Source organism: Delphinus delphis, chromosome 10, assembly GCF_949987515.2.
Source record: "Delphinus delphis chromosome 10, mDelDel1.2, whole genome shotgun sequence".
NCBI classification, from domain to species: domain Eukaryota; kingdom Metazoa; phylum Chordata; class Mammalia; order Artiodactyla; family Delphinidae; genus Delphinus; species Delphinus delphis.
In genome coordinates, this window is record NC_082692.2 from 29474285 (window position 1) to 29499819 (window position 25535).

The window sequence follows — 25535 nt, forward strand, 5'->3', positions numbered from 1 at the left end:
CCCAGCTCAGAGTCACAGGTCCTGAGACGGCCTTTCTGAGGGCGTGCGGCCAGAGCTGAGGGTGGAAGGGAAATTGTGAAACGGCGGCTCCTTGAGCGGGCTGAGGTCTCTGAATCAGCAGAGGGCTCAGTGAGGGGAATGGGGACCCAGTGAGGGAGGAGGCTTATCTGTGGGCGGGCCATCAGTGAGGGGGCCCCATGAGAAGACAAGGCTCAATATGAGTGACGAAGGGGAAAACTAAAGGACCTTTTTTTTTTTTTTTGCCAAGGTGGGAGGCTCAGTGGTGCAGCCTGGGCCCTTTTCCACACACTGCCACCCCTCCCCCTCCCTCCTCTCCCTCCTTCCAGCTCCCCGTTTCCCCTTTCCCTTCTCCCTTGGCCCACAAGCCTCTGCATGGGCTGTGCTCATGGTGGGGGAGAAGTGTGAACTTGCAGAGAGGATGGAAACTCTGCACAGAGGTCAAGGGCAATGTGTGTGTGAGGGTGAGTCAGGAAAGAAGTCGGAGATCCCCATGTCCCCTGAGTTTAGCCGCATCCCCCAGAATCAGCGGGCCCAGGGGCTCCCCCTTCATACTGCCAGGAGAAGATGGTTATTGGTCCAGCTGGAGTTGTTGCCACTGGTTGAGGACTGATTGAAGGATGGCAAGCAGGAACCATCCCTGTGAATTGCAGAGACTGGAGAAAGGAAATTGATGCTCGGGATGGATAAACGCTAGACAAGGCACCCTCCACACCTATACTGCTTTCCTATAAGACGCTCAAGCATTTGTTTATTTCAGAAAATTCAACTAAACATGACCTGTATTAACATAAGCATTGAGGAGTGTGTAATTAAGATGATGTTTGGCGCCTAAACACATTGATTTAGGCAGAAAAATTAGTAAGCCTAGAAAGTGCCACTTCAAGTACACTGGGCCAGCTGCCTGGTAGAGGCTCTAACTATTGTCTGGTTTTTACTGTAGTGCTGTCTGATGGGGGAAAAAAGCAAGCCACCTATATAATTTTAAAAACTCTACTAGCCACATTTTTTTAAAAAACTGAAAGGAAAAAGGTAGAATTCATGTTAGTAATATGTTTTATTTAACCCAATATCTAAAATATTATCATTTCAATATGTAATCAATATTATTAACGAGCTATTTTACATTTTTGTCCTAAGTCTTCAAAATATGATATGCATTTTATATTTATAGCATATCTCAATTTGGATACAATATTTTCATTGGAAATATCTGATCTGTATTTAGATTTCCTAAAATATACAGTTGACCAAGTAGAGTTGTAATTACATGTTCCATTATTTTATGCTAGCTCTCATTATTAAGTGGAATAAAATTAAGGTTTTTATTTCTCACTGAGCTAGTCTATTGTCCAAATTGTTTCTCCTGTGTAGAAAGGATCATTGGTAAAAATGGCCCTACTGAGACTGTGGGCTTCTTCCCCAAGCAAAAAAAAAAAAGAAAAATAGCTGGAAACTCAGAGCTATATCTCTTCACCTCTTTGCTTGGTCTATGTGACAACAAATAATTTTTTTCATAGATTAACTGACCTGAGAATGTTGGAAATTTCTGAGGTTTTGTTGTTACAATACTTTTTTTTTTTCATCGAAACAACCAAGTTTCCTTAGGAGAAGATTTTTCTTTGCCCCTGAAATGCTATAATTGCATATAGGGGTTCAGGAGATGCTGACAGTGCAAATCACTGGTGACAAAAATGCAAACAGCTGACGTTTGTCCCCTCTTGGTAGTACTTAGGGACAGCAGGTATGGGCAAGGAGGAGACAGCCCATGTAGAGAGTCCCCAGGCCAGACTTCCAGACTGAACAACAAGTCAGGAGCTATCGGTAGAAGCCTTGTGGGTAATTAATGATCTAGGAGTAAAATCATGTCAGGACAACACACACCAAACAACACCTAGTCTGGTGCCAAGGAAAGTCTCCTGCCAGAAAGCCCAGCTCCAGTTCCTGGGATGCCAGCCTTCTCACACTCTCCTGTCCTTGGTATTGCTGAGCCTGGTGGGGCCTCGAGTCTTATTCTTTTTCTTATTAGTGTTTTGCTTTGAGGAAGGAAGAGACAGCTCCAACTCCCTCTTCTTGGCATCCCAGTCTTCATCCCGCTGATCAAGCTGCAGCCCCTTCTGCTTGGTGGCCTGGCGGTGGTCCCGGCACTGGGGCTCAGCCCTAGGAGAGGGGAACCAGCTCTCAACCCCCAATGCCCGTGGACTGGACAGCCTGCCCGGCCTGCAGAGGGGCGTCTCCTCTGCCCTCTGCATGCGGCCTGGGCACCTCCGCCGTCCAGTCGAGGAGAAAGGCGGCCAAGTTCAAGCATTTCCAAGTGTACACTTAGGGAGGTCTCAGACACTAAAGAAACTACTCCGAGGTGGAGAAAAACGGTGCCCGGGTGGGATGTCCATAGAATCAAAAACAAGCACTTAGTTTGAAGTGCTTGTCAGTTTTAATGACAGTGACTGCACCACTAAGCCCCCCTACTCATTTTTAAAGTGCTCACATCAACAGAGCAACCTGCATATTATGGGGAGGCTGTTTTCCTTCATTTATTTTTTAATTGCATTTTTTCCTAATTGTAAAAGCTATGTCTGTTCATTGTAGAAAAATTTAAAGTACAAAAACAGGTAGGGAAGAAAATAAAATTATAATCACGTACGTATTGTATGTATAGATGGATTTATGTAAAGAATAGTTAGACGATAGCTACAGAATCTTAGAACAGGTGATAGATGGAGAAATAGATGAATCGATCATCATACACACACGGACGATGGGAAGCATACAAAAACACTGTTTTGTATATGAGGCCAAAGGTGAGTATGTGACTTGCTTAAGGACACTGGTGAAAGCCCATTCACGGAGATAAGGTTTGAGCCAGTATGAGGACAAATGAAACTTGAGAGGATAAATGATCATACAGGCAGGGCAAACAGTATTGTAAGCGCAAAGCATGATAAAAAGCACAGTTCATTCCGAGGACGGCAAACCTGCTTGTCGCTCAGCCTTTGTGCCCCCAACAAGCTGCAAGTGACCTCTCCGTATTCAGACCACAAAGCCTCCCTCCTCTGACCTGCTCTTTTGACCTTGTCACTTTCTATCTTGTGTTAGTGTTATTTATGTAAATCAGTTCTCTCCTCCTCTCCCGTCCATTCTTGCAGACCCTGCCCAGAAATCTTGCTTTTTCTTCCAAGTCACTCTACCCTGACCTGTGCTAACACCCCTAAGGCTCACTCTGCTTTCGGCAGTCTCCATGCCGACTGCAAAACCAAATACTTGGCAACGACGTGGACGCACTTTGAGGGCATTATCCTAAGTGAAATAAGTCAGACAGAGAAAGACAAATATCATATGATCTCACTATACATAGAATCTGAAAACAAAAAAACGGAGCTCATAGATACAGAGAACAGATTCGTGGTTGCTGTGGGTGGGCGCAAGATGGGTGAAGGTACAAAAGGTACAAACTTCTAGTTATAAAATAAATGTCATGAGGATGTAACGTACAGCATGGTGACTATTGCTAATAATACTGTATTGCATATTTGAAAGTTGCTAGGAGAGTAGATCTTAAAAGTTATCACAAGGAAAACAATTTGTAACTATGTATGGTGGCAGATGTTAACTAGACTTACTGTGATATTTCACAATATATACAAAAATTGAATCATGCTATATACCTAAAACTGATACTATGTTGTATGTCAATGACATCTCAATAAAAAATACATCAAGTCCCACTTACATGAAAGCTAGCACAGATTAAGAGCACAGGTTTTCTCGTCAGAGAGATGTGGGTTTATACCTGACAATAAATACCGCTTGCTAACCATGGCATCCCAGATGAGAAACAAACATCCGAGGTTCAGTTTCCTCATTTGCCAATTAAGGATGTATTCACTTACCTTACTGAGTTCTTGTGAAGCACAAAAGAATCACAGGCGGGGCTTCCCTGGTGGCGCAGTGGTTGAGAGTCCACCTACCGATGCAGGGTACGCAGGTTCGTGCCCCGGTGCGGGAAGATACCACGTTCCGCGGAGCGGGTGGGCCCGTGGGCCATGGCCGCTGAGCCTGCGCGTCCGGAGCCTGTGCTCTGCAGCGGGAGAGGCCCGCGTACGGCAAAAAAAAAAAAAAAAAAAGAATCACAGGCGTAACGTACACAGCCCAGCGCATAGCAAATGTTCACTGACAGGTGCTTTAGCATAGCTCCCATCACTTTGTACTGGAAAATTCTCCCAACTGATGTCTCTGCAGCCAGGCTTGCTTCCCGCCAACCCATTCGCCATACGGGAGTCAAAACAAATTTTTTAAAAGCAAGGTTGACTGTAACACTTCCCTAACATTCTTCAGTGGTGTTCTATGGCTGAAGGTCTTGACAAGCCCCTTGGCTGACTTTTTGCCGCGACCCTCCTCCAGTTCTATAACTGAGCCTTGTTTGGCGTGCCCCAGCCATGAACAGGACAAAGTTCCCGTTCTGCCCTCAACAGGGCAGAAAGCTAACATTAATTGAGAGTCACTACTTGCTAGGCAGTGCACATTCGCTACCTTACTGAATCCTCACCACGAGATTCCAAGGCAGCATTACTGCTCTCATCATACAGATGGATAGACTAAGGCCTGGAGATGTTAAATAACTTGCCTAAGGTGCTACAACTAATAAGTGGAGGTGCCAGGATTGTAATGGCCCCCATTCATTCATCTGACTCCCAAGAAATGTTCTTTCTACTACCCCACACCGACTACCAACGGGGAACCTCATGAACAGTGGTCTCGAAGGGATGGATCTGCATAGGCGTTGCCTACTCACCCTTGATCGCAGCCCAGTGAAGTGGGGTTCGGTCATTCCAGTCCACTTCCTTGTAGTCTGGGCCACAGAAACTTTTCTTCAAAATCTTTTTCACTGAATTGTAGTCCCCAGCAGCTACAGCTTGGTGGAGTTTTGTCATGTCGGACAGTTTGGTCAATTCCATGACCAAAAAAACAACTGTGGGAAAAGCATGCCACTTAGGAAATTCTCTGCAATACTTTATTCCTAGGGAGTGATTCCATAGGGTTCCTGATGGTTTAGTTTCTTTCTTACCTCATACCTTTGCATCCAGGGTTGCTTCATGTGTACGCCCTGCTGAGTGTGTATTTGGATCTTAGCTACTGTGGTTAGTGCTTGCCAATCCCCTATCCAAAAACTATCAATGGTTCCTTTCTGCCTATAGGATTATACGCTAAGCTCATGGGCTGACATTGGCTAATTGGCCTCAAACCTCTTCCCAGTACTACTTCCCACTCCTACTCAAAAGTGCTAGCAGTGTGACTCTCAGTAATTCTGTGCCTCATCTTTCTCATCTAAAGAATGGGTATAATGGGCTTCCCTGGTGGTGCAGTGGTTGAGAGTCTGCCTGCCGATGCAGGGGACACGGGTCCGTGCCCCGGTCCGGGAAGATCCCACATGCCGCGGAGCGGCTGGGCCCGTGAGCCATGGCCGCTGAGCCTGCGCGTCCGGAGCCTGTGCTCCGTAACGGGAGAGGCCACAACAGTGAGAGGCCCATGTACATATATATATATATATATATATATATATATATATATATATATACCCAGCATAGGAGCACCTCAATCCATTAGGCAAATGCTAACAGCTATAAAAAAGGAAATTGACAGTAACACAATGATAGTGGGGAACTTTAACACCTCACTTACACCAATGGACAGATCATGCAAACAGAAAATTAATAAGGAAACACAGCTTTAAATGACACAATAGACCAGATAGATTTAATTGATATTTATAGGACATTCCATCCAAAAACAGCAGATTACACTTTCTTTTCAAGTGCGGATGGAGCATTCTCCAGGATAGATCACATCTTGGGTCACAAATCAAGCCTCAGTAAGTTTAAGAAAATTGAAATCATATCAAGCATGTTTTCTGACCACAGTGCTATGAGATTAGAAATGAATTACAAGGAAAGAAACGTAAAAAACACAAACACGTGGAGGCTAAACAATACGTTCCTAAATAACCAAGAGATCACTGAAGAAATCAAAGAGGAAATCAAAAAATACCTAGAGAAAAATGACAATGAAAACACGACGATCCAAAACCTATGGGATGCAGCAAAAGCAGTTCTAAGAGGGAAGTTTATAGCAATACAAACCTACCTCAAGAAACAAGAAAAATATCAAATAAACAATCTAACCTTACACCTAAAGGAACTAGAGAAAGAAGAACAAACAAAACCCAAAGTTAGCAGCAGGAAAGAAATCATAAAGATTAGAGCAGAAATAAGTGAAATAGAAACAAAGAAAACAATAGCAAAGATCAATAAAACTAAAAGCTGGTTCTTTGAGAAGATAAACCATATTGATAAACCATTAGCCAGACTCATCAAGAAAAAGAGGGAGAGGACTCAAATCAATAAAATTAGAAATGAAAAAGAAGTTACAACAGAAACATCAGGAATACAAAGCATCCTAAGAGACTACTACAAGCAACTCTATGCCAATAAAATGGACAACCTGGAAGAAATGGACAAATTCTTAGAAAGCTATAACTTTCCAAAACTGAACCAGGGAGAAATAGAAAATACGAATAGACCAATCACAAGTAATGAAATTGAAACTGTGATTAAAAATCTTCCAACAAACAAAAGTCCAGGACCAGAGGGCTTCACAGGTGAATTCTATCAAACATTTAGAGAAGAGCTAACACCCATCCTTCTCAAACTCTTCCAAAAAATTGCAGAGGAAGGAACACTCCCAAACTCATTCTATGAGGCCACCATCACCCTGATACCAAAACCAGACAAAGATACTGTAAAAAAAATAAAGTTACAGACCAATATCAGTGATGAATATAGATGCAAAAAACCTCAACAAAATACTAGCAAACAGAATCCAAGAACACATTAAAAGGATCATACCATGATCAAGTAGGATTTAACCCAAGGATGCAAAGATTCCTCAATAAACGCAAATCAATCAATGTGATACACCAGATTAACAAATTGAAGAAGAAAAACCATATGATCATCTCAGTAGATGCAGAAAAATCTTTTGACAAAATTCAACACCAATTTATGATAGAAACTCTCCAGAAAGTGGGCATAGAGGGAACCTACCTCAGCCTAATAAAGACCATATAGGACAAACCCACAGCAAACATCATTCTTAATGGTGAAAAACTGAAAGCATTTCCTCTAAGATCAGGAACAAGACAAGGATGTCCACTCTCACCACTATTATTCAACACAGTTTTGGAAGTCCTAGCCACGGCAATCAGAGAAGAAAAAGGAATAAAAGGAATACAAATTGCAAAAGAACAGGTAAAACTGTCACTGTTTGCAGATGACATGAGACTATACATAGAGAATCCTAAAGATGCCACCAGAAAACTACTAGAGCTAATCAATGAATCTGGTAACGTTTCAGGATACAAAATTAATGCACAGAAATCTCTTACATTCCTATACACTAATAATGAAAAATCTGAAAGAGTAATTAAGGAAACACTCCCATTTACCATTGCAACAAAAAGAATAAAATACCTAGGAATAAATCTACCTAAGGAGACAAAAGACCTGTATGCCGAAAACTATAAGACACTGATGAAAGAAATTAAAGATGATACCAACAGAAGGAGAGATATACCATGTTCTTGGATTGGGAGAATCAATATTGTGAAAATGACTATACTACCCAAAGCAATCTACAGATTCAATGCAATCCCTATCAAATTACCAATGGCATTTTTTTACAGGACTAGAACAAAAAATCTTAAAATTTGTATGGAGACACAAAAGACCCCAAATAGCCAAAGCAGTCTTGAGGGGAAAAAGCAGAACTGGAGGAATCAGACTCCCTGACTTCAGACTATACTACAAAGCTACAGTAATCAAGACAATATGGTATGGCACAAAAACAGAAATATAGATCAATTGAACAAGATGGAAAGCCCATAGATAAACCCACGCACATACGGTCAACTAATCTATGACAAAGGAGGCAAGGATATATAATGGAGAAAAGACAGTCTCTTCAATAAGTGGTGCTGGGAAAACTGGATAGCTACATGCAAAAGAATGAAATTAGAACACTCCCTAACACCATACACAAAAATAAACTCATAATGGATTAGAGACCTAAATGTAAGATCAGACACTATAAAGCTCTTAGAGGAAAACAGGAAGAACACTCTTTGACATAAATCACAGCAAGATCTCTTTTGATCCACTTCCTAGAGTAATGGAAATAAAAACAAAAATAAAAACATGGGACCTAATGAAACTTAAAAGCTTTTGCACAGGAAAGGAAACCATTAACAAGATGAAAAGACAACCCTCAGAATGGGAGAAAATATTTGCAAACGAATCAATGGACAAAGGCTTAATCTCCAAAATATATAAACAGCTCATGCAGCTCAATATTAAAAAAACAAACAACCCAATTAAAAAATGGGCAGACCTAAATAGACATTTCTCCAAAGAGGACCTACAGATGGCCAAGAGGCACATGAAAAGCTGCTCAACATCACTAATTTTTAGAGAAATGCAAATCAAAACTACAGTGAGGTATCACCTCACACCAGTTAGAATGGGCATCATCAGAAAATCTACAAACAACAAATGCTGGAGAGGGTGTGGAGAAAAAGGAACCCTCTTGCACTGTTGCTGGGAATGTAAATTGATACAGCCACTATGGAAAACAGTATGGAGGGTCCTCAAAAATCTAAAAATAGAATTACCATATGGTCCAGCAATCCCACTACTGGGCATATACCCATAGAAAACCATACTTCAAAAAGACACATGCACCCCAATGTTCATTGCAGCACTATTTACAATAGCCAGGTCATGGAAGCAACCTAAATGCCCGTCGACAGATGAATGGATAAAGAAGACGTGGTACATATATACAATGGAATATTACTCAGCCATAAAAAGGAATGGAATTGCATCATTTGTTGAGACGTGGAAGGATCTAGAGACTGTCATACAGAGTGAAGTAAGTCAGAAAGAGAAAAACAAATATCATATATTAATGCATATATGTGGAACCTAGAAAAATGGTACAGATGAACCAGTTTGCAGGGCAGAAATTGAGACACAGATGTAGAGAACAAATGTATGGACACCAAGGGGGGAGAGCAGCAGGGGGTGGGGGTGGGGTGTGATGAATTGGGAGATTGGGATTGACATGACATGTATACACTGATGTGCATAAAATTGATGATTAATAAGAACCTGCTGTATAAAAAAATAAAGTTCAAAAATTCAAAAAAATAGAATATTACAAAAGTGACCAATAATTTAGTTTATATGTATGTACTTGTTTATATGGGGAAAAGCTTAAAAGAATATACTTTGTAGTTAGATTAGTTGAATGAGCACTTATAACTCACACAAACAAAAGAAACATTTTGTAATTGTCAAGGGTAGAGCTTTTAAGGACCTTGATTAGCTGTGGTAACAGTAGGAACGGGAAGGAAGATATGGATGACACTGTGAGTGTAGAATCAAATAACTTGGCAACCGAAAAAAGGAGCCAGGTAACTGTGAATCACAGCGCCACCGGGTGCCTTGGACTTCGCACAAAGCCTCCTACATCTTGATTGGGGTTAGTAGCAGTGTTATCAATGACTCAGGCAAAGAAAAATGTCCTGGAGACTGGTTTGGCAAGCCAGATCTTAGAGTCCAATTACTGAATGAATACAAACAAGCCGCTTGTGACAGCCACAGTTCCAAGTCACAAGTAAACCAAGTCTACAGAAGGCATTAAGACCTGCCAAGGAGGAATGAAGCCTAAGCCTGGCATTGGATGATGACTTTTGGAATTGGCTAAAATACTGAATAAAAGATTCTTCATCCCTTCTCCACTTTTGAAACTTAGAGGCATGGCCATCTGGGACCTGCCGTCCTCTGGAAGTGCTTCACCTCTGAGGTCTTGTGTTTCAGATTCCATTCTCGATCATGACCTTCTACCCGACTTCCATCACGCTGCCTCAGGGTAGTTTCCTCCAACCCACTCAAATCACCAATATTTTTCAGTTCTTCCTGGTTATTCATGTTACGTATATGTATAGTCATATAGATATGAAGTCTCTTTCCCATAGCTGTGTGAGTATATATGTGTGTCGTATAGTAATATGGACATGAAATCTCTTTCCCATAGGTGTATGTGTATATATACATATGTGTGTATTGATGTATAGATATATAGGTACATATCTATGTATCAGGTGCTCGTTCTGCTTGCCAAATACTGTTCTAGGCAATTTACATGCATTACCTCTTTTAATACTCACTGAGCCCTCGTGATATAGATGATATTATTATTTCTATTTCACAGCTTAGGAAACTGAGGGGTTTAAAGTCTGTGTAAATTGCCCAGGGCCTTAGAGCTAGTAAAGGTAGAACTGGATTCGAGCCCAGGTCTGTCTGACTCAGCCCTCTTAATTACCACATTTACCTCTGGAAAAGTATCTGGAAGACATGTACTAAGTTGTTAAATAATTACCTAATGAGGTTGGGGTTATGGTGGAACCCTCGTATTCTATATTTTTCTCCTTTATTTTGTTTGGATTTCCATCTAAAAATTCTTTTTCCGTTAACAACAATTCCCTCATTTTTCACTGCCCCTGGCCAGTCTGCTCTCCCAGTTTCCAAGCCCAGATAGCCCTCTTCTGTTGTTTAGTTCCTGGACTGGCAAACATCACCAGGGAAAGCACATCACCAGACAGACTGAATCCATGACTAAGGAGTGGATTCCAGCCACCATGGGGCTCAGAAAGATTCAAACATCCTCAGGCAGTTCTCATTGCCATTCCCCAGATTTTCACTCTCTTCGTGCTTTCTTTCACTCAAACTATAGCCACGTGTCTTTTCTTTTCCATAAAATGTCTTAAAAGTAGTCGACACATATTGTCTTTGTACCCTTTATTCCTTACTGACTCCCTGCCTTAACCCCTCTGTTATACTCAAACTGGTCTTAGGTGTCACCGATGCCTTCCTGATTGGGAAATCCCACAGCCCTTGCTTTAGTCAATTCTATTTAATCAACAGTGTCGATCATATCTTTTAAACTCCTTTCTCTCTTGACTTCCGTAAAGCTCCTCTCTCCCATTTTCTATCCTCACTTTGACCAACCTCACGATTTCATTCACGACCTCCTCTTCCTCATACCTTCCATGAATGCGACTGTTCTTTAGAATTTTTTCTACCACTACCCTGTCTAAAAACACTCCATATCAATTCCATGCACTCTCAGTATTTTTATCTCTAAATAAATGACTTCTGCCCAGGTCTCTATATTGAGCCTCAGACCTGTATAACTAACCACTCAGTGTGCTGGCTCACTAGAGGGGAGAAAAATCACATTTTGGAGTATTTGCTGAATTCAAGCCACCCACATGAAGTCACTGCAGAGAGAGCTGGAAAATGTGCACAGTGGCTCTCTCGAGCAGGGATAAGTTGACTTCACACACCACTTGGTACCCAAGGGCAAAGGGTCTCAAACTATTTTTTTGACATACTGCAGAAAAGAGGTTTTATGTCAGTTACATATATATGCTATGGAAACCAAATTCGATGAAACAGCACTAAACTTTGCCACATGTGATGCACTTTAAAAGTTGTCATGTTCCATTTCATTAAAAAATATTTGTACCCACTCACCAAGTAGATTTCATAAGCCATCAGTGGTTCAAGACCCACAATTTATAAACATCATCCTTGGGTTTTTCAAACTCAATATGCACAGAATTGTGTTTATGATCCCACTTCTACAACCTGTTCCTTTTCCCTAATTTCCTGTGTCAATCAATGGCTCCATCATCTACCTGGTTTCCCCAGCTAGAAATCTCACGGCCATTTTGGACTCATCCCTCTGCTTTATCCCTCATGGCCATTTCTGCCTTGTTCATATCTCTCAAGTAGATCTTCCAATCTCAGTCCCCACTGTCACTATCCTGTTTTATATCGGCTTTCACATAATAGTCTCCTAATTCATCCCCTGCTTTTGGTTTCTCCAATCTCAACTTATCTTTTTTCAGTTCAAAGCCATCTTCTAAAAATAAGTACTGCTACTGCTCTGCTTAAAAACTCTGATGGTTCCTCATTGCCCCCAAATATTTCTTATTCATTCAGAAAACATCTATTGGGCAACTACTGTGGGCCAGGCTCTGTATTGGACACAGGGGAATAAAAATGCCATGGTTCCTATCCTCAAGGAGCTTACAGTCCGAACTCCATTGCATTACTGAGAAGACTCTTTTAGTAGTTCCAGCTCACCTTTTCACCTTACCTTCTGCTCCAGCCTGTCTATACACCTGATGCCCTTGTCACAGTAGAGGACTGGACATCACCAAGGTGTATCCTCCACTTCTAGGCTCCGGTGCCTTGGCTCATGCAGTCCCACATTCTGTGGGATGCCTTCCTCTTCCTTCTAGATGAACTCCTACTCATTCTTGAAAGCCTCTGTCTTGGTGAAGCCTTCCTTTTCACAAGTTCCTATTCAAAAATTTTAAATATTGAATCAATGTAATCATGCCCATATCCCAAATAGTTAAATAGTACTGAGGTGCTAAAAGAGAGAAGCGAGAGTCTCCCACCTCAACTCACCCCAACTCCAGCCCAATTCCCCAAAGGTAATCACCCTTAATGATTTTCCTTTTCAGATATCTGGTGATCTCCATGTTTGCAAAATAGTATGCTATATTATTATTTCTTGGTGTATCATCCTAAGCACTGTCTATCTAATTTCTACTAGGAGAGTGAGCATTTAGCTCACATCCATCCTGGTCCTATCTTTTCTCTTCTCTAACCCTCCTAATAGAGTTACATCTCTCTACTCAGGCCCTCCACTACATCTCTCCTCTGCAAAGTCACTGTGCATCCAGACCTTTACTTTTTGTTCTACTAACTATGGACATTATCTCTTTTGACTCTCGACATTTTCCAAAATGAGACCCTTAGTAACTCAACCTTTTCTCCATCCTAGGAGGCCTCACTTCTACCTCCTTCTACCTACTTACCTATAGGTACTTCTACATTTTAGAAATCAATCATATTTACATTCTCCTGTATAATCACAGTTCATTCTTCTTTGGCTTGTTTAAAAGGTGTTTCTAAGAGTTGAAAACCAGTAAGCATGCTTGCACTGTTAGACTAGTGAATGTTGTTTTCGATCATCTAGTGGAATACTCTGATCATACTTTCTTCTCTGGTCCGTTCAGAGAAATATATTTTTAGATTTCAGGTTTAATAGTGTCTCCACCCAATAGCTCAAAATCAATCCATTTTAAATTATTTCACACTTAACATCATGCCTTTCCTGGACATTTTCCCTCTTGGAGTTTCTAGTTTTAACTTTAATTGTCTTCAATTTTAAATTTAAGTAATTTAATCTTTTAATTTTTTCTTTTGCATTCTGTTACCTTCTAAGGGCCTCGAGGGTTTCCAAGTTCCCAATCATACTTTTAGTTTTATTGAATCCCATTGTTTCTTCTAGCTTCATTACTTTAATCAGGATGGGTTAGTTTCCAGACCGTCACCCTGGGGCTTCCCTCCTCTGCTCATCTGGCTTGGAGCCTCTTTTCCTTGGATCCTGTGCAGTGAGAATGCCTTTCACTTCCATCCCTTCCAAGGAGAATTAATAACTCACTTCTCAGAAACCCCACAGTCCTTGTATTTACCTACAAGGGCTCACTTGCTATGGTGTGATTTCCTTAGCCTCCAGGGGTAGTCATCCTTGAAATGGTACCTAACATACAGTTTGCCCTCAATAAACACTATTTGAAAACACTATGGAGCACATTATTACTATTTATTCCAAAATCTTGATTGAGGACAGAGTCATCAGTTTTTTTCATGTTAAGGAGTAAAGAAGCACTTCTATATTGATGGGAAATGGGAATAAGAATTAAGAGATAAGAAACAGCTCAACAAAGAATCAATTTATAAACACAAGTACCTTATTTTTTTCACTACATCAAAACAAAAACAAAATCCATATCAGATCCACCTTATAACCTGTATGTCTACGTTGACTTGCCATCCTTTGGAATGTGAGGCCCATTCTTTATTCATTTCACTGGACTAGGGTTGCCAGAAAAATTACAGGAAGCCCAGTTAAATTTGAATTTCAAATAAACAACACATAATTTTGAGTATAAATAGGTTCCAAATATTGTATGGAATCTTCTTATACTAAAACCTTTTTGTCATTTGTCTGAAATTCAAATTTAACTGGATGTCCTGTATTTCATTTGCTAAATCTGGCAACCCTACACTGGGGACCTTCTCAGGACATTAACCTGCTAAATGCCAACCAGTCTGACCTCCTCAGAGAGAGTAATCTGATTACAATGGGAGGAAGCACAGAGTTGACATGGAAAGAAAGAAAGAAAATATTTCATACTTGCCTTCAAGACCTGCTTTCAAAGCCCACCACCTTTTTAGGTGTGATGATGAATTTTCTGATTGTGTCTTCTGAATCTTCATCCTGTCTTAAGGTTAAAGGGAGGAGGTCCTTAGAGACCTCTAACGTAGTGTATCATGTACACTTTTAGATTAATATTCTGGGGCAATTTGTTTCATAGGCGGTTATCCCAGGAAGTACAGGAAATTGTCATTAGGCTGAGATAGTTTAAATGTTCACCTATTGTCAGGTTTAAATAAGTCACTGCTTCTTTAAAGATAATACTATTAGACAGCACTGTGTATGCTCTGTCTTAAGCATTTCACATACATTTGCATTTCGTTCTCACAAGGTGCCTCTGACTAATGTACTTTGATTATCTCCGTTTTACCCTTGAGGAAGCTGAGAAGCAGAAAGGATAAAGAACTTGCCCAAAGTGACATCACTAACAAGTGTGAGAAAGGAGCTATAATCCATGCCTTCTTAATCTGGAGTCCTCCAAATAAAAATAAAATAAATTTCATCTACAGTCCTGCCAACCTCGCCAAAAAGCCAAAAATCACTAGTTAAAAACATAAAACATTAACTCCACCCATGAATGTCAAACTACTTTCTCTGAGTCTCTAACTGACGCTTTAAATGAATATTTTAAAATTAGAAAGTTGGATTGAGGAGAAAGCATTGGAAAATGAAGGAAGGAATTTCAGCGAAACCGCAAAGAACTGGGTTAAGCTGAGCTATCAGATGGCCCCTTTTCACACCATTTCCCCCCAAGTCATAAAAGCTCTTCCTGATTGCCCTTCACTGTATTTCCACGGAGAAATGAAACTAACTCAGTGGCAGGCCTTCCAAGCCGGAGCATAGTCCACATAATTTCTAGTTCCAGTGTACTATAAAACGGAAAGCGGACTGCGCAAGGCATTGCGGATTGCAGATGGAAACAGAGTAACCGGGAATTTAGTGAAACGAGCAAGGTCGGCGCGATGGGGGGGGGGGTGAATGGAACTGGGAAAGATCTGATCGGAATAGAGTCTGAGAACAGGAACTGGGGGCGCAGCACCCGCTCTCTGCACGCGTGGGTCGGTCCCGGGGGGGAAGGGGGTTAAGTTAACCCGCGGGTCCAGATTGCAGACCGCCAGCCCTGGGAGGGTGCTGTGTTCGCCGAGCTCGCCCGCGTCCCAGCGCCTCTGCTGGTGGGAGGACGGTGGCCTCAGCTCCACCCCTTCCCTCCTCCTGCGGCGCCGGGGGAGGTCAGAGTCGGGGCGACCAGACGGCGCGGGGCAGAAGGAGCGCGAAGCCAGCGCGCAGCCCCTCGCCCGCCGCCCCGCGGCCACGGTGACCCGGTGACAGCGGGCGACAGAGCCTGCGGTACTGGCAGCGAGCAAGCAGCAAAGGGGTCGGCGCGCCCGGTCCCGGTTCCCGCAAGCAGCTCATCGCGGTGCCCGGGTGACGAGGTACGCCGGGGCGGGTGGGAGCCGGGGGTTGCCGCCGGCTGGGGGGCTGGGAGGTTGGGGGCTGAAAGGATGGGGATGGGAGGATGGGGGAGGATGGGGGTTGGAGGGCTGGGACCCCGCCCGCACCCACCTCCAAGCCGGAGCTGGGCTCGCCTTCCCTGCCGCCCTCCGAACAGCTCTGGGATCTTTGCGGGGAGGGTGATGGAATTCGAGCCCAGTTCTCCCAAACCTTTTCTGCTCCGATTACTTACTCCCCATGTCCCAGAGCTCCAGGCTGCAGCCCAGATAAGATCTCGGCTGCGCTACCCTGACTCTGCGGGAGGCTTGTTTTTAAAAAGCCAAACAGAACCAGAAACAGAGAACATTCTCTTCCCCGTCATTACCTGGAGCCTCTCATAGACCTTTCTAGCTCTAAAAACGAAAAGGTCAGGCTTTCATTCAGACCTCTGGCTTCCGAGGTGGCTGCGGAAATGGGAGGAAGGAGGAGGGAGAGGTGGGTGGGCTCATAAGGGGGCTGGGAGCCCTTGAGGGACTTACGTGTTCAGGTTCGAGAGGGATTTGTGCTAACAAATCAGTATTGAACAAATTACCTTTGACCCCAATAAGAATGCTGAGCCAGGAGGTTGGTCTATGAGTAGGAGCCAGGAGGTTGGTCTATGAGTAGGAGCCGGGAAATGCACCCCTTCAAAGTGTTGACAGTTACAAAGGCCTGGAACCTAATCTTGGGCTAACACTGAACTCAGGGATCCGAGCATTAAGTATTGGCCTGGTCCATAGGAAGGGGAAGGGGATGGCCTTCTTTTTTTAAAAAAAATTTAATTTTATTTATTTATTTTTTATACAGCAGGTTTTTCTTAGTTATCTATGTTATACATATTAATGTATATATGTCAATTCCAATCTCCCAATTCATCCCACCCCCACCCCCACTTTCCCCCCTTGGTGTCCATACATTTGTTCTCTACATCTCTGTCTCTATTGCTGCCTTGCAAACCAGTTCATCTGTACCATTTTTCTAGATTCCACATACAATATTTGTTTTTCTCTTTCTGACTTACTTCACTCTGTATGACAGTCTCTAGGTCCATCCATGTCTCTACAGATGACCCAATTTCGTTCCTTTTTATGGCTGAGTAATATACCATTGTATATACATGTACCACATCTCCTTTGTCCATTCGTCGGTCGATAGGCATTTAGGTTGCTTCCATGACCTGGCTATTATAAATAGTGCTGCAATGAACACTGGAGTGCATGTGTCTTTTTGAATTATGGTTTTCTCTCTGTGTATGCCTGGTAGTGGGATTGCTGGGACATATGGTAATTCATTTTGAGTTTTTTAAGGAACCTCCATGCTGTTCTCCATAGTGACTGTATCAATTTACATTCCCACCAACAGTGCAAGAGGGTTCCCTTTTCTCTACACCCTCTCCAGCAATTGTTCTTTGTAGATTTTCTGATGATGCCCGTTCTAACTGGTGTGAGGTGATACCTCATTGTAGTTTTGATTTGCATTTCTCTAATAATTAGTGATGTTGAGCAGCTTTTCATGTGCCTCTTGGCCATCTGTATGTCTTCTTTGGAGAAATGTCTATTTAGGACTTCTGCCCATTTTTTGATTGAGTTGTTTGTTTTTTTTAATGTTGAGCTGCATGAGCTGTTTATATATTTTGGAGATTAAGCCTTTGTCCGTTGATTCGTTTGCAGATATTTTCTCCCATTCTGAGGGTTGTCTTTTTGTCTTGTTTATAGTTTCCTTTGCTGGGCAAAAGCTTTTAAGTTTCATTAGGTCCCATTTGTTTATTTTTGTTTTTATTTCCATTACTGTAGGAGGTGGGTCAAAAGAGATCTTGCTGTCATTTATGTCAAAGAGTGTTCTATCTATGTTTTCCTCTAAGAGTTTTATAGTGTCCGGTCTTAGATTTAGGTCTTTAATCCATTCTGAGTTTATTTTTCTATATGGCGTTAGGGAGTGTTCTAATTTCATTCTTTTACATGTAGCTGTCCAGTTTTCCCAGCATCACTTATTGAAGAGACTGTATTTTCTCCATCGTATATGCTTGCTTCCTTTGTCATAGATTAGTTGACCATAGGTGTGTGGGTTTATCTCTGGCTTTCCATCTTACTCCATTGATCTATATTTCTGTTTTTGTGCCACACCATATTGCCTTGACTACTGTGGCTTTGTAGTATAGTCTGAAGTCAGGGAGTCTGGTTTCTCCAGCCCCGCGTTTTTCCCTCAAGACTGCTTTGGCTATACGGGGTCTTTTGTGTCTCCATACAAATTTTAGTATTTTTTGTTCTACTTCTGTAAAAAATGCCATTGGTAATTTGATAAGGGATTGCATTGAATCTGTAGATTGCTTTGGGTAGTAAAGTCATTTTGACAAGACTGATTCTTCCAATCCAAGAACATGGTATATCTCTCCATCTGTTTGTATCATCTTTGATTTCTTTCATCAGTGCCTTATAGTTTTCTGAGTACAGGTCTTTTACCTCCTTAGGTAGGTTTATTCCTAGGTATTTTATTCTTTTTGTTGCATTGGTGAATGGGATTGTTTCCTTAATTTCTCTTTCTGATCTTTCATTGTTAGTGTATAGGAATGCAAGAGATTTCTGTGCATTAATTTTGTATCCTGCTACATTACCAAATTCATTGATTAGCTCTAGTAGTGTTCTGGTGTCATCTTTAGGATTCTGTATGTTTAGTATCATGTCATCTGCAAACAGTGGCAGTTTTACTTGTTCTTTTCCAATTCGTATTCCTTTTATTTCTTTTTCTTCTCTGATTGCTGTGGCTAGGACTTCCAAAACTATGTTGAATAATAGTGGTGAGAGTGGACATCCTTGTCTTGTTCCTGATCTTAGAGGAAACGCTTTCAGTTTTTCACCATTGAGAATGATGTTTGCTGTGGGTTTGTCCTATATGGTCTTTATTATGTTGAGGTAGGTTCCCTCTGTGCCCACTTTCTGGAGAGTTTTTATCATAAACAGGTGTTGAATTTTGTCAAAAACTTTTTCTGCATCTATTGAGATGATCATATGTCTTTCATTCTTCAGTTTGTTAATATGGTGTATCACATTGATTGATTTGCCTATATAGAAGAATCCTTGCATCCCAGGGTTAATCCCACTTGATCATGGTGTATGATCCTTTTAATGTGTTGTTGGATTCCATTTGCTAGTATTTTGTTGAGGATTTTTGCATCTATATTCATCACTGATATTGGTCTGTAATTTTCTTTTTTTGTGGTATCTTTGTCTGGTTTTGGTATCAGGGTGATGGTGGCCTTGTACAACAAGTTTGAGAGTGCTCCTGCCTCTGCAATTTTTTGGAAGAGTTTGAGAACATGGCTGTTAGCTCTTCTCTAAATGTTTGATAGAATTCACCTGTGAAGCCCTCTGGTCCTGGGCTTTTGTTTGTTGGAAGGCTTTTAATCACAGTTTCAATTTCATTACTTGTGATTGGTCTGTTCATATATTCTATTTCTTCCTGGTTCAGTTTTGGAAGGTTATAGCTTTCTAAGAATTTGTTCATTTCTTCCAGGTTGTCCATTTTATTGGCATAGAGTTGCTTGTAGTAGTCTCTTAGGATGCTTTGTATTCCTGTGGTGTCTGTTGTAACTTCTTTTTCGTTTCTAATTTTATTGATTTGAACCCTCTCCCTCTTTTTCCTGATGAGTCTGACTAAAGGTTTATCAATTTTGTTTATCTTCTCAAAGAACCTTTAGGTGTAAAGTTAGATTGTTTATCTGAGATTTTTCTTGTTTCTTGAGGTAGGCTTGTATTGCTATAAACTTCCCTCTTAGAACTGGGTGTGCTGCATCCCATAGGTTTTGGATCATCGTGTTTTCATTGTCATTTGTCTCTAGGTATTTTTTGACTTCCTCTTTGATTTCTTCAATGATCTCTTGGTTATTTAGGAACGTATTGTTTAGCCTCCATGTGTTTGTTTTTTACGTTTTTTTTTCACTGTAATGGATTTCTAATCTCATAACGTTGTGGTCAGAAAAGAAGCTGGATATGATTTCAATTGTCTCAAATTTACCGAGGCTTGATTTGTGACCCAAGATGTGATCTATCCTGGAGAATGTTCCATGTGCACTTGAGAAGAAAGTGCAATCTGCTGTTTTCGGATGGAATGCCCTATAAATATCAACTATATCTGGTCTATTGTGTCATTTAAAGCTTGTGTTTCCTTATTAATTTTCTGTCTGGGTAATCTGTCCAGTGGTGTAAGTGAAGTGTTAAAGTCCCCCACTATTGTTGTGTTACTGACAATTTCCTCTTTTATAGCTGTTAGCATTTGCCTTATGTATTGACGTGCTTCTATGTTGGGTGCATATATATTTATAATTGTTACATCTTCTTCTTGAATTGATCCCCTGATCATTGATCATTATGTAGTGTCCTTCCTTGTCTCTTATAACATTCTTTGTTCTAAAGCCTATTTTATCTGATATGAGTATTGCTGCTCCAGCTTTCTTTTGATTTCCACTTGCATGGAATATATTTTTCCATCCCCTCACTTTCAGTCTGCATGTGTCCCTAGGTCTGAAGTGGGTCTCTTGTAGACAGCATATATAAGGGTCTTGTTTTTGTATCCATTCAGCCAGTCTGTGTCTTTTGGTTGAGCATTTAATCCATTCACATTTAAGGTAATTATCAATATGCATGTTCCTATTCCCACTTTCTTAATTGTTTTGGGTTTGTTTTTGTAGGTCCTCTTCTTCTCTTGTGTTTCCCACTTAGAGAAGTTCCTTTAGCATTTGTTGTAGAGCTGGTTTGCTGGTGCTGAATTCTTGTAGCTTTTGCTTGTCTGTAAAGCTTTTGATTTCTCTGTCAAATCTGAATGAGATTCTTGCCCAGTAGAGTAATCTTGGTTGTAGGTTCTTCCCCTTCATCACTTTAAATATATCGTGCCACCCCCTTCTGGCTTGTAGAGTTTCTGCTGAGAAATCAGCTGTTAACCTTATGGGAGTTCCCTTGTATGTTATTTGTCGTTTTTCCCCTGTTGCTTTTAATATTTTTTCTTTGTCTTTAATTTTTGTCAATTTAATTACCATGTGTCTGGGCGTGTTTCTCCTTGGGTTTATCCTGGGACTCTCTGCTCTTCCTGGACTTGGGTGGCTATTTGCTTTCCCATGTTAGGGAAGTTTTCGACTATAATCTCTTCAAATATTTTCTTGGGTCCTTCCTCTCTCACTTCTCTTTCTGGGACCCCTATCATGCGAATGTTGGTGCATTTAATGTTGTCCCAGAGGTCTCTACGCTGGCTTCATTTCTTTTCATTCTTTTTTCTTTATTCTGTTCCATGGCAGTGAATTCCACTATTCTGTCTTCCAGGTCACTTACCCGTTCTTCTGCCTCAGTTATTGTGCTATTATTCCTCATTATGACCGCTCGACAATCGCTTTCCCTGCTAGGGATTTTAAAGACAAAAATCACATCTATTTTTGAAATCTTTTAATCCGAAACATAGTGACTGACACATAGTCACTCTTAAAATTGAGTAAATGGACTCGTGAACAAATGCATGAATGAGGCAGCCAGTCATTGAATTATTTGGAGAATTATTACTCTGGGAATGAGGTCAGATAGCACATATATAGGGTGATGAAAAAAACTCAGCAAACAGTACTCTTACTGTTCCGTTGCAGACATTTCCAAACACTGCCTCCTGGTACTGGCTATACCAGAGCCCATAGGGAGCTAACATATAGATGCCTGGACCTGCCTTCTGAAGATTCTGCATCAGAAAGTCTGCGATGGGTCTCAGGAGTCAGCGTGTTCAAAGGTTCTGCAAGAGCCTTGCAGCCTGCCTGAGGTTAGGCAGGGAACTGGCGCGGGCCATTTCACCTGGCCTTAACTCTGCCGGTTCCACTATAAGGACAAAAGGTGATGGCCATGGCACTGGTCTGGTAGGAATCATGGGGAGGGCAGAGCACCCCAGTCCTGCTTGGAGGACTCGGGGAAGCCTTGCTAGCCATTGGCTGTCTCCACTTCTCCCTGAGGTTATTGACAGGGAAGATGTGATGAATACCCAAGTTGCTATGGGCAAGTGAGCCTTCTTGGGGTTAGTGCAGGGTTCCTAAAAATCACTGTTGATTCCTTATGTGTTTCACTTTGTCTTCTCTTTTTCACCTCTTCATCCCTCGTGATCTTCCAATGGGCTGTACGACACTCCCCTTATTCAGCCTGGGCTGTAAGCACCAGGAGTGGTAAATACTTTCTGTGGATGATGTTACTTGATGAAAATCCAAGTGGTGACATTGTAACAGAGGGGTAGCAGTGGAGGCTTGTGAGGATCCAGCCTGGCTTCAGTGCAACTTCTTCTATTGCTTATTTGGGAAACTTAGCTATGTCTCGGGATTCATACAAAGTACTCTGAAGTTTCCAAGGGTCTTGGCATGTTGCTCCAATATAAATTAGGGCAAGAACAATGAGACAGAGTCTCATCTCTTTGGAGAACAATTTCTAATTCTTTGTTAAGTCATCTCTCAATCCAGCTCTGACCAGTTTAGCATCATTAAAATAACTGTTCTGTTCATTAACTTTAGAAGATTTTGGTTTTAGAGTGAACAGAATTTGACATTATATCAAGATGCCATGTGGTGGGTAAAAGGTGGCATTCAGGCAATCTGGGCTTAAGCCCTACCTCCAGCACTTGCTAGCTGTGTGATTAGAACAAGTCACTTAAACTTTTCTGGCCTCAGTTTCCTCATCAGTAGAATGGGGATAATTAAGCTCCCCTGACAGATTGTTTTGGTGATGATTGAGTAAGGGACCATGTGCCAGAAACTGTGCAAAATACTTGGCACTTAGTAAGTGTTCAAATGTTAGCAATATTATCATCTATTTAGTGAGCAAACTTTTTTTTAGCAACTCCTAGGTGCCATTTTTAAATAAAAAGACAAATTATAGTGCTAGGTACTCATATGAAAAGATATTTATAATATATTTTCAAATTAAAAATGGAAGTTGAATATATCGTATGACGTTTTATAAACAAACTTTAAAGCTATATATGTATGTATATTTATATGTATGGGTGTATATGTTTGTCTGTATTGTGTATGTGTACATGTATTTACGCATGGAAATGCATCTGGAAAAACATCTGTTGGCAAGGGATTATTAGTGCAGAGACAGCTCCATTTCTTAATTTACTTTATTGTCATGGTTGAATTTTGAAGTCATGTATTAACGTTATAATAAAATTGAAAATAGTAGTGAAATAAGATAAACTGAAGTCAACCAATATTATAAATAATTTAAGGAGTTAAACTGTACATGCTTTTTCTGATTCCCCCCACCCCCCTAAAAAAAGATATGGAATAAGGAAATGCCAGACTCACTCTACAAATAACCAAGAAGCTTAGAGCTCCAGGGACAGTTTTCCCAGCTACCTATCTGGATTTTTAGCCTGTGTGATAAGAGCTGACCTTTCTATAGCCCTGTCTCCTCTGAAATCTTATTCTCCGAATTCCTGTTGCCCTGAGAATTTGTACCATATCATCTAAGAATTTGGAAATGTCCTTGTCATTTGCTTTCTTCCTGTATTATAGATGTGAGTCTTGTTTCTGAACCCTTATTGTAAGCTCTTTTAGAGCAGGGATTATGTCAAATTCTCCGGTATTTACCACAGTTGTTGACATAGCAGAGGGTGTGTAGCATTTGCTTAGTAAGTACCCATCGACTGAATGACTGCAGATCTGATGTTACTCAGAATCGGCCCTGTTGCACTGTCATAATGGAAAACAACTTAACCTGGAGATTTCAATGGGTTAACACAACAAAGGTTTATTTCTTGTTCATAAAAGGCCATATGAACTGGCAGAGGCTCTTTTCTGCTCAGTGATGAAGGATCCAGACTTCCTCCATCTGGAGACACACATGTGGCTTCTAAGTTTGTTGAATGAAGGAAAGGAAGGAATGGAGAGACATACTGACGCATAAATGTCCTAGGCCACTTCCATTCAAATTCCCATTTATCGGAAATCAGTCCCGTCTAGCTACCAGGGAGGCCAGGAAATTCAGGGGAGCACATAGCTACTCAGGAACACTGATTTCTGGGCCACGGATCTACATCTTCCTGCAGAATAACCATGCCAGCTAGTTAGTACCCCATTCGTATCAGTGGGACAAACACCCACATGATCACTAAACATGGCTCAGTTTATGTGAGTAACCGATGTGTTAGAAACTACCAGGATTCAGAATTTATCCATGCAGCAGGCATTTACTGGTGCCTGCTATGTGCCGGGCACTGTTGTAGGTCCTGGGAATACAGCAGGGAAAACAACAACAACAACAAAAAAACCCAGCCCCAATTCTCTATGCTCACAGAACTGACTTTCTGGAAGAGGAAGATAAACAATTAACAAGTAATCCAGAGAATCTCTACTGGTGATAATATTATGCAGAAAAATAAAGCAGTTGGGGAAACAGGACACATATTGGTGTATGCGTTGGGGGGTAGATTGTAATTTTAAACTGGTCAGGGAAAGCCTCACTGAGAAGGTAACGTGGAAGCAAAAACCTAGGAGTGAGGGAGCTGGTTATTTGGGTGTCAGGGCAAAGAGCCTTCCTGGAAGAGGAATACAGGTACAGATTCCAAGGTGGGACAAGGGGGGGCCTGAAATGTTGGCTGGATGGCAAGGAAGACGTGTAGTTGCAGGGAGTATGTGGGTGAGTGTGCAGGAGAGGCTGGGATGTCTGCTCAGGAGTCTGTTGAGTACAGGCTGCAGAGCCTTATATGTTACTTTAAGATCTGTGGCTTCTGCTCTGTGTCGTGTGAAGCCATTTGGGGGCTTTGAGCACGAGGAATGGCATGATCACTCTGGCTGCTATATTGGGAATTGACCATAGGGTTCGGGGAGACCAGTGACAGGTTATTGCAAAATTCAAGAATGAGATGGTGATGGCTTGGACCATTTCCATCACCCCAAAAAGACGGGAGAAATTTTCAAGGGGAAAAGTGATTCACAAATACAAGATAGTTTTTGCTGCTAAGATGTTAGCAAAGAGCCTTCCTGTAATATAATTTATTATCATCACAAGTCCAGTTGTATTCATCAGTGCTACCGACATTTCTCCCACACAAGCTGCATGCCAGGACCCCTGTCAGGCACTTGGGACAGCAAGTAAGATCTGCCCCCTGCCTTTGGGAGGCTCTCAGACGTAGCAGGGTTATAGAGATCCCCCCAAATATAACATCATCAGCACCAAAAACACACCCAGCTGCTGCAACACGATTATTTTACAAACATGACGGAAACGTTAGCCAAAACATACTGAGGGTTTACTAGGAGCTAGACATGCCCTTGGATATGATTATGATTATGACATGTGATAAAATTATTAGAGTTTGATGCTCTTCTTTCTAACCACACTAGACTGCTACAAAGTTAGGGAACTAGTGGCCGAAAACCTAATATTATAACCTAAAAGTGTTATTTCTGGGCTCTGCAATCCAGCACGACCAAGAACTCTGACACCCTGGTGCCTTCCAAGAACCCATCCTAGAAACTGCATGTGCTGTGTTTTCCCAAATGTCTTCTCCCTTTATGACACACGGAATCATGTTGCTAGTCCTTTAATCTCACTGATAGGTTAGCCTATTTAAGTCCTCGTTGTTGCATGTCTTTTTTTTCCTTTTAATCATCT

At 41.4% G+C, this 25535-nt stretch overlaps 2 protein-coding genes across 3 annotated transcripts in view; one reads left to right on the forward strand and one right to left on the reverse strand.

The window, feature by feature from the left end:
- Positions 1–1979: 1979 nt before the first annotated feature.
- Positions 1980–25532, reverse strand: ANKRD66 (ankyrin repeat domain 66). Its single transcript, XM_060021627.1, has 5 exons — positions 16250–25532; positions 12298–12503; positions 4811–4987; positions 3943–4096; positions 1980–2304 (listed from the first exon to the last, which is right to left on the reverse strand). Exons 3-5 carry the CDS (start codon positions 4971–4973, stop codon positions 1980–1982), a joined length of 642 nt encoding a protein of 213 aa, XP_059877610.1. The 5' UTR covers positions 4974–4987; positions 12298–12503; positions 16250–25532.
- PLA2G7 (phospholipase A2 group VII) overlaps positions 15640–25535 on the forward strand; it is a 34423-nt gene continuing 24527 nt past the window's right edge. For both annotated transcript variants that reach the window (XM_060021704.1, XM_060021705.1), the window contains exon 1: positions 15640–15866. The gene's annotated coding sequence lies outside the window, so the exon portion shown is untranslated. The remainder of the gene's footprint in view (positions 15867–25535) is intronic.

What these genes read in the sequence shown, in the direction of transcription:
- ANKRD66 (XM_060021627.1), bottom strand. Translation starts at nt 4,973, where the DNA reads ATGGAATTGACCAAACTGTCCGACATGACAAAACTCCACCAAGCTGTA. An exon ending in TCACTGGGCTGCGATCAAGG is followed by an intron (nt 4,097 to 4,810) that starts GTGAGTAGGCAA and finishes CTCCCGCTGCAG; the next exon opens with AGCACAGGCTCCGGACGCGC. An exon ending in CCACCAGGGAAGCCCCGCCT is followed by an intron (nt 2,305 to 3,942) that starts GTGATTCTTTTG and finishes TTGGCCGCCTTT; the next exon opens with CTCCTCGACTGGACGGCGGA.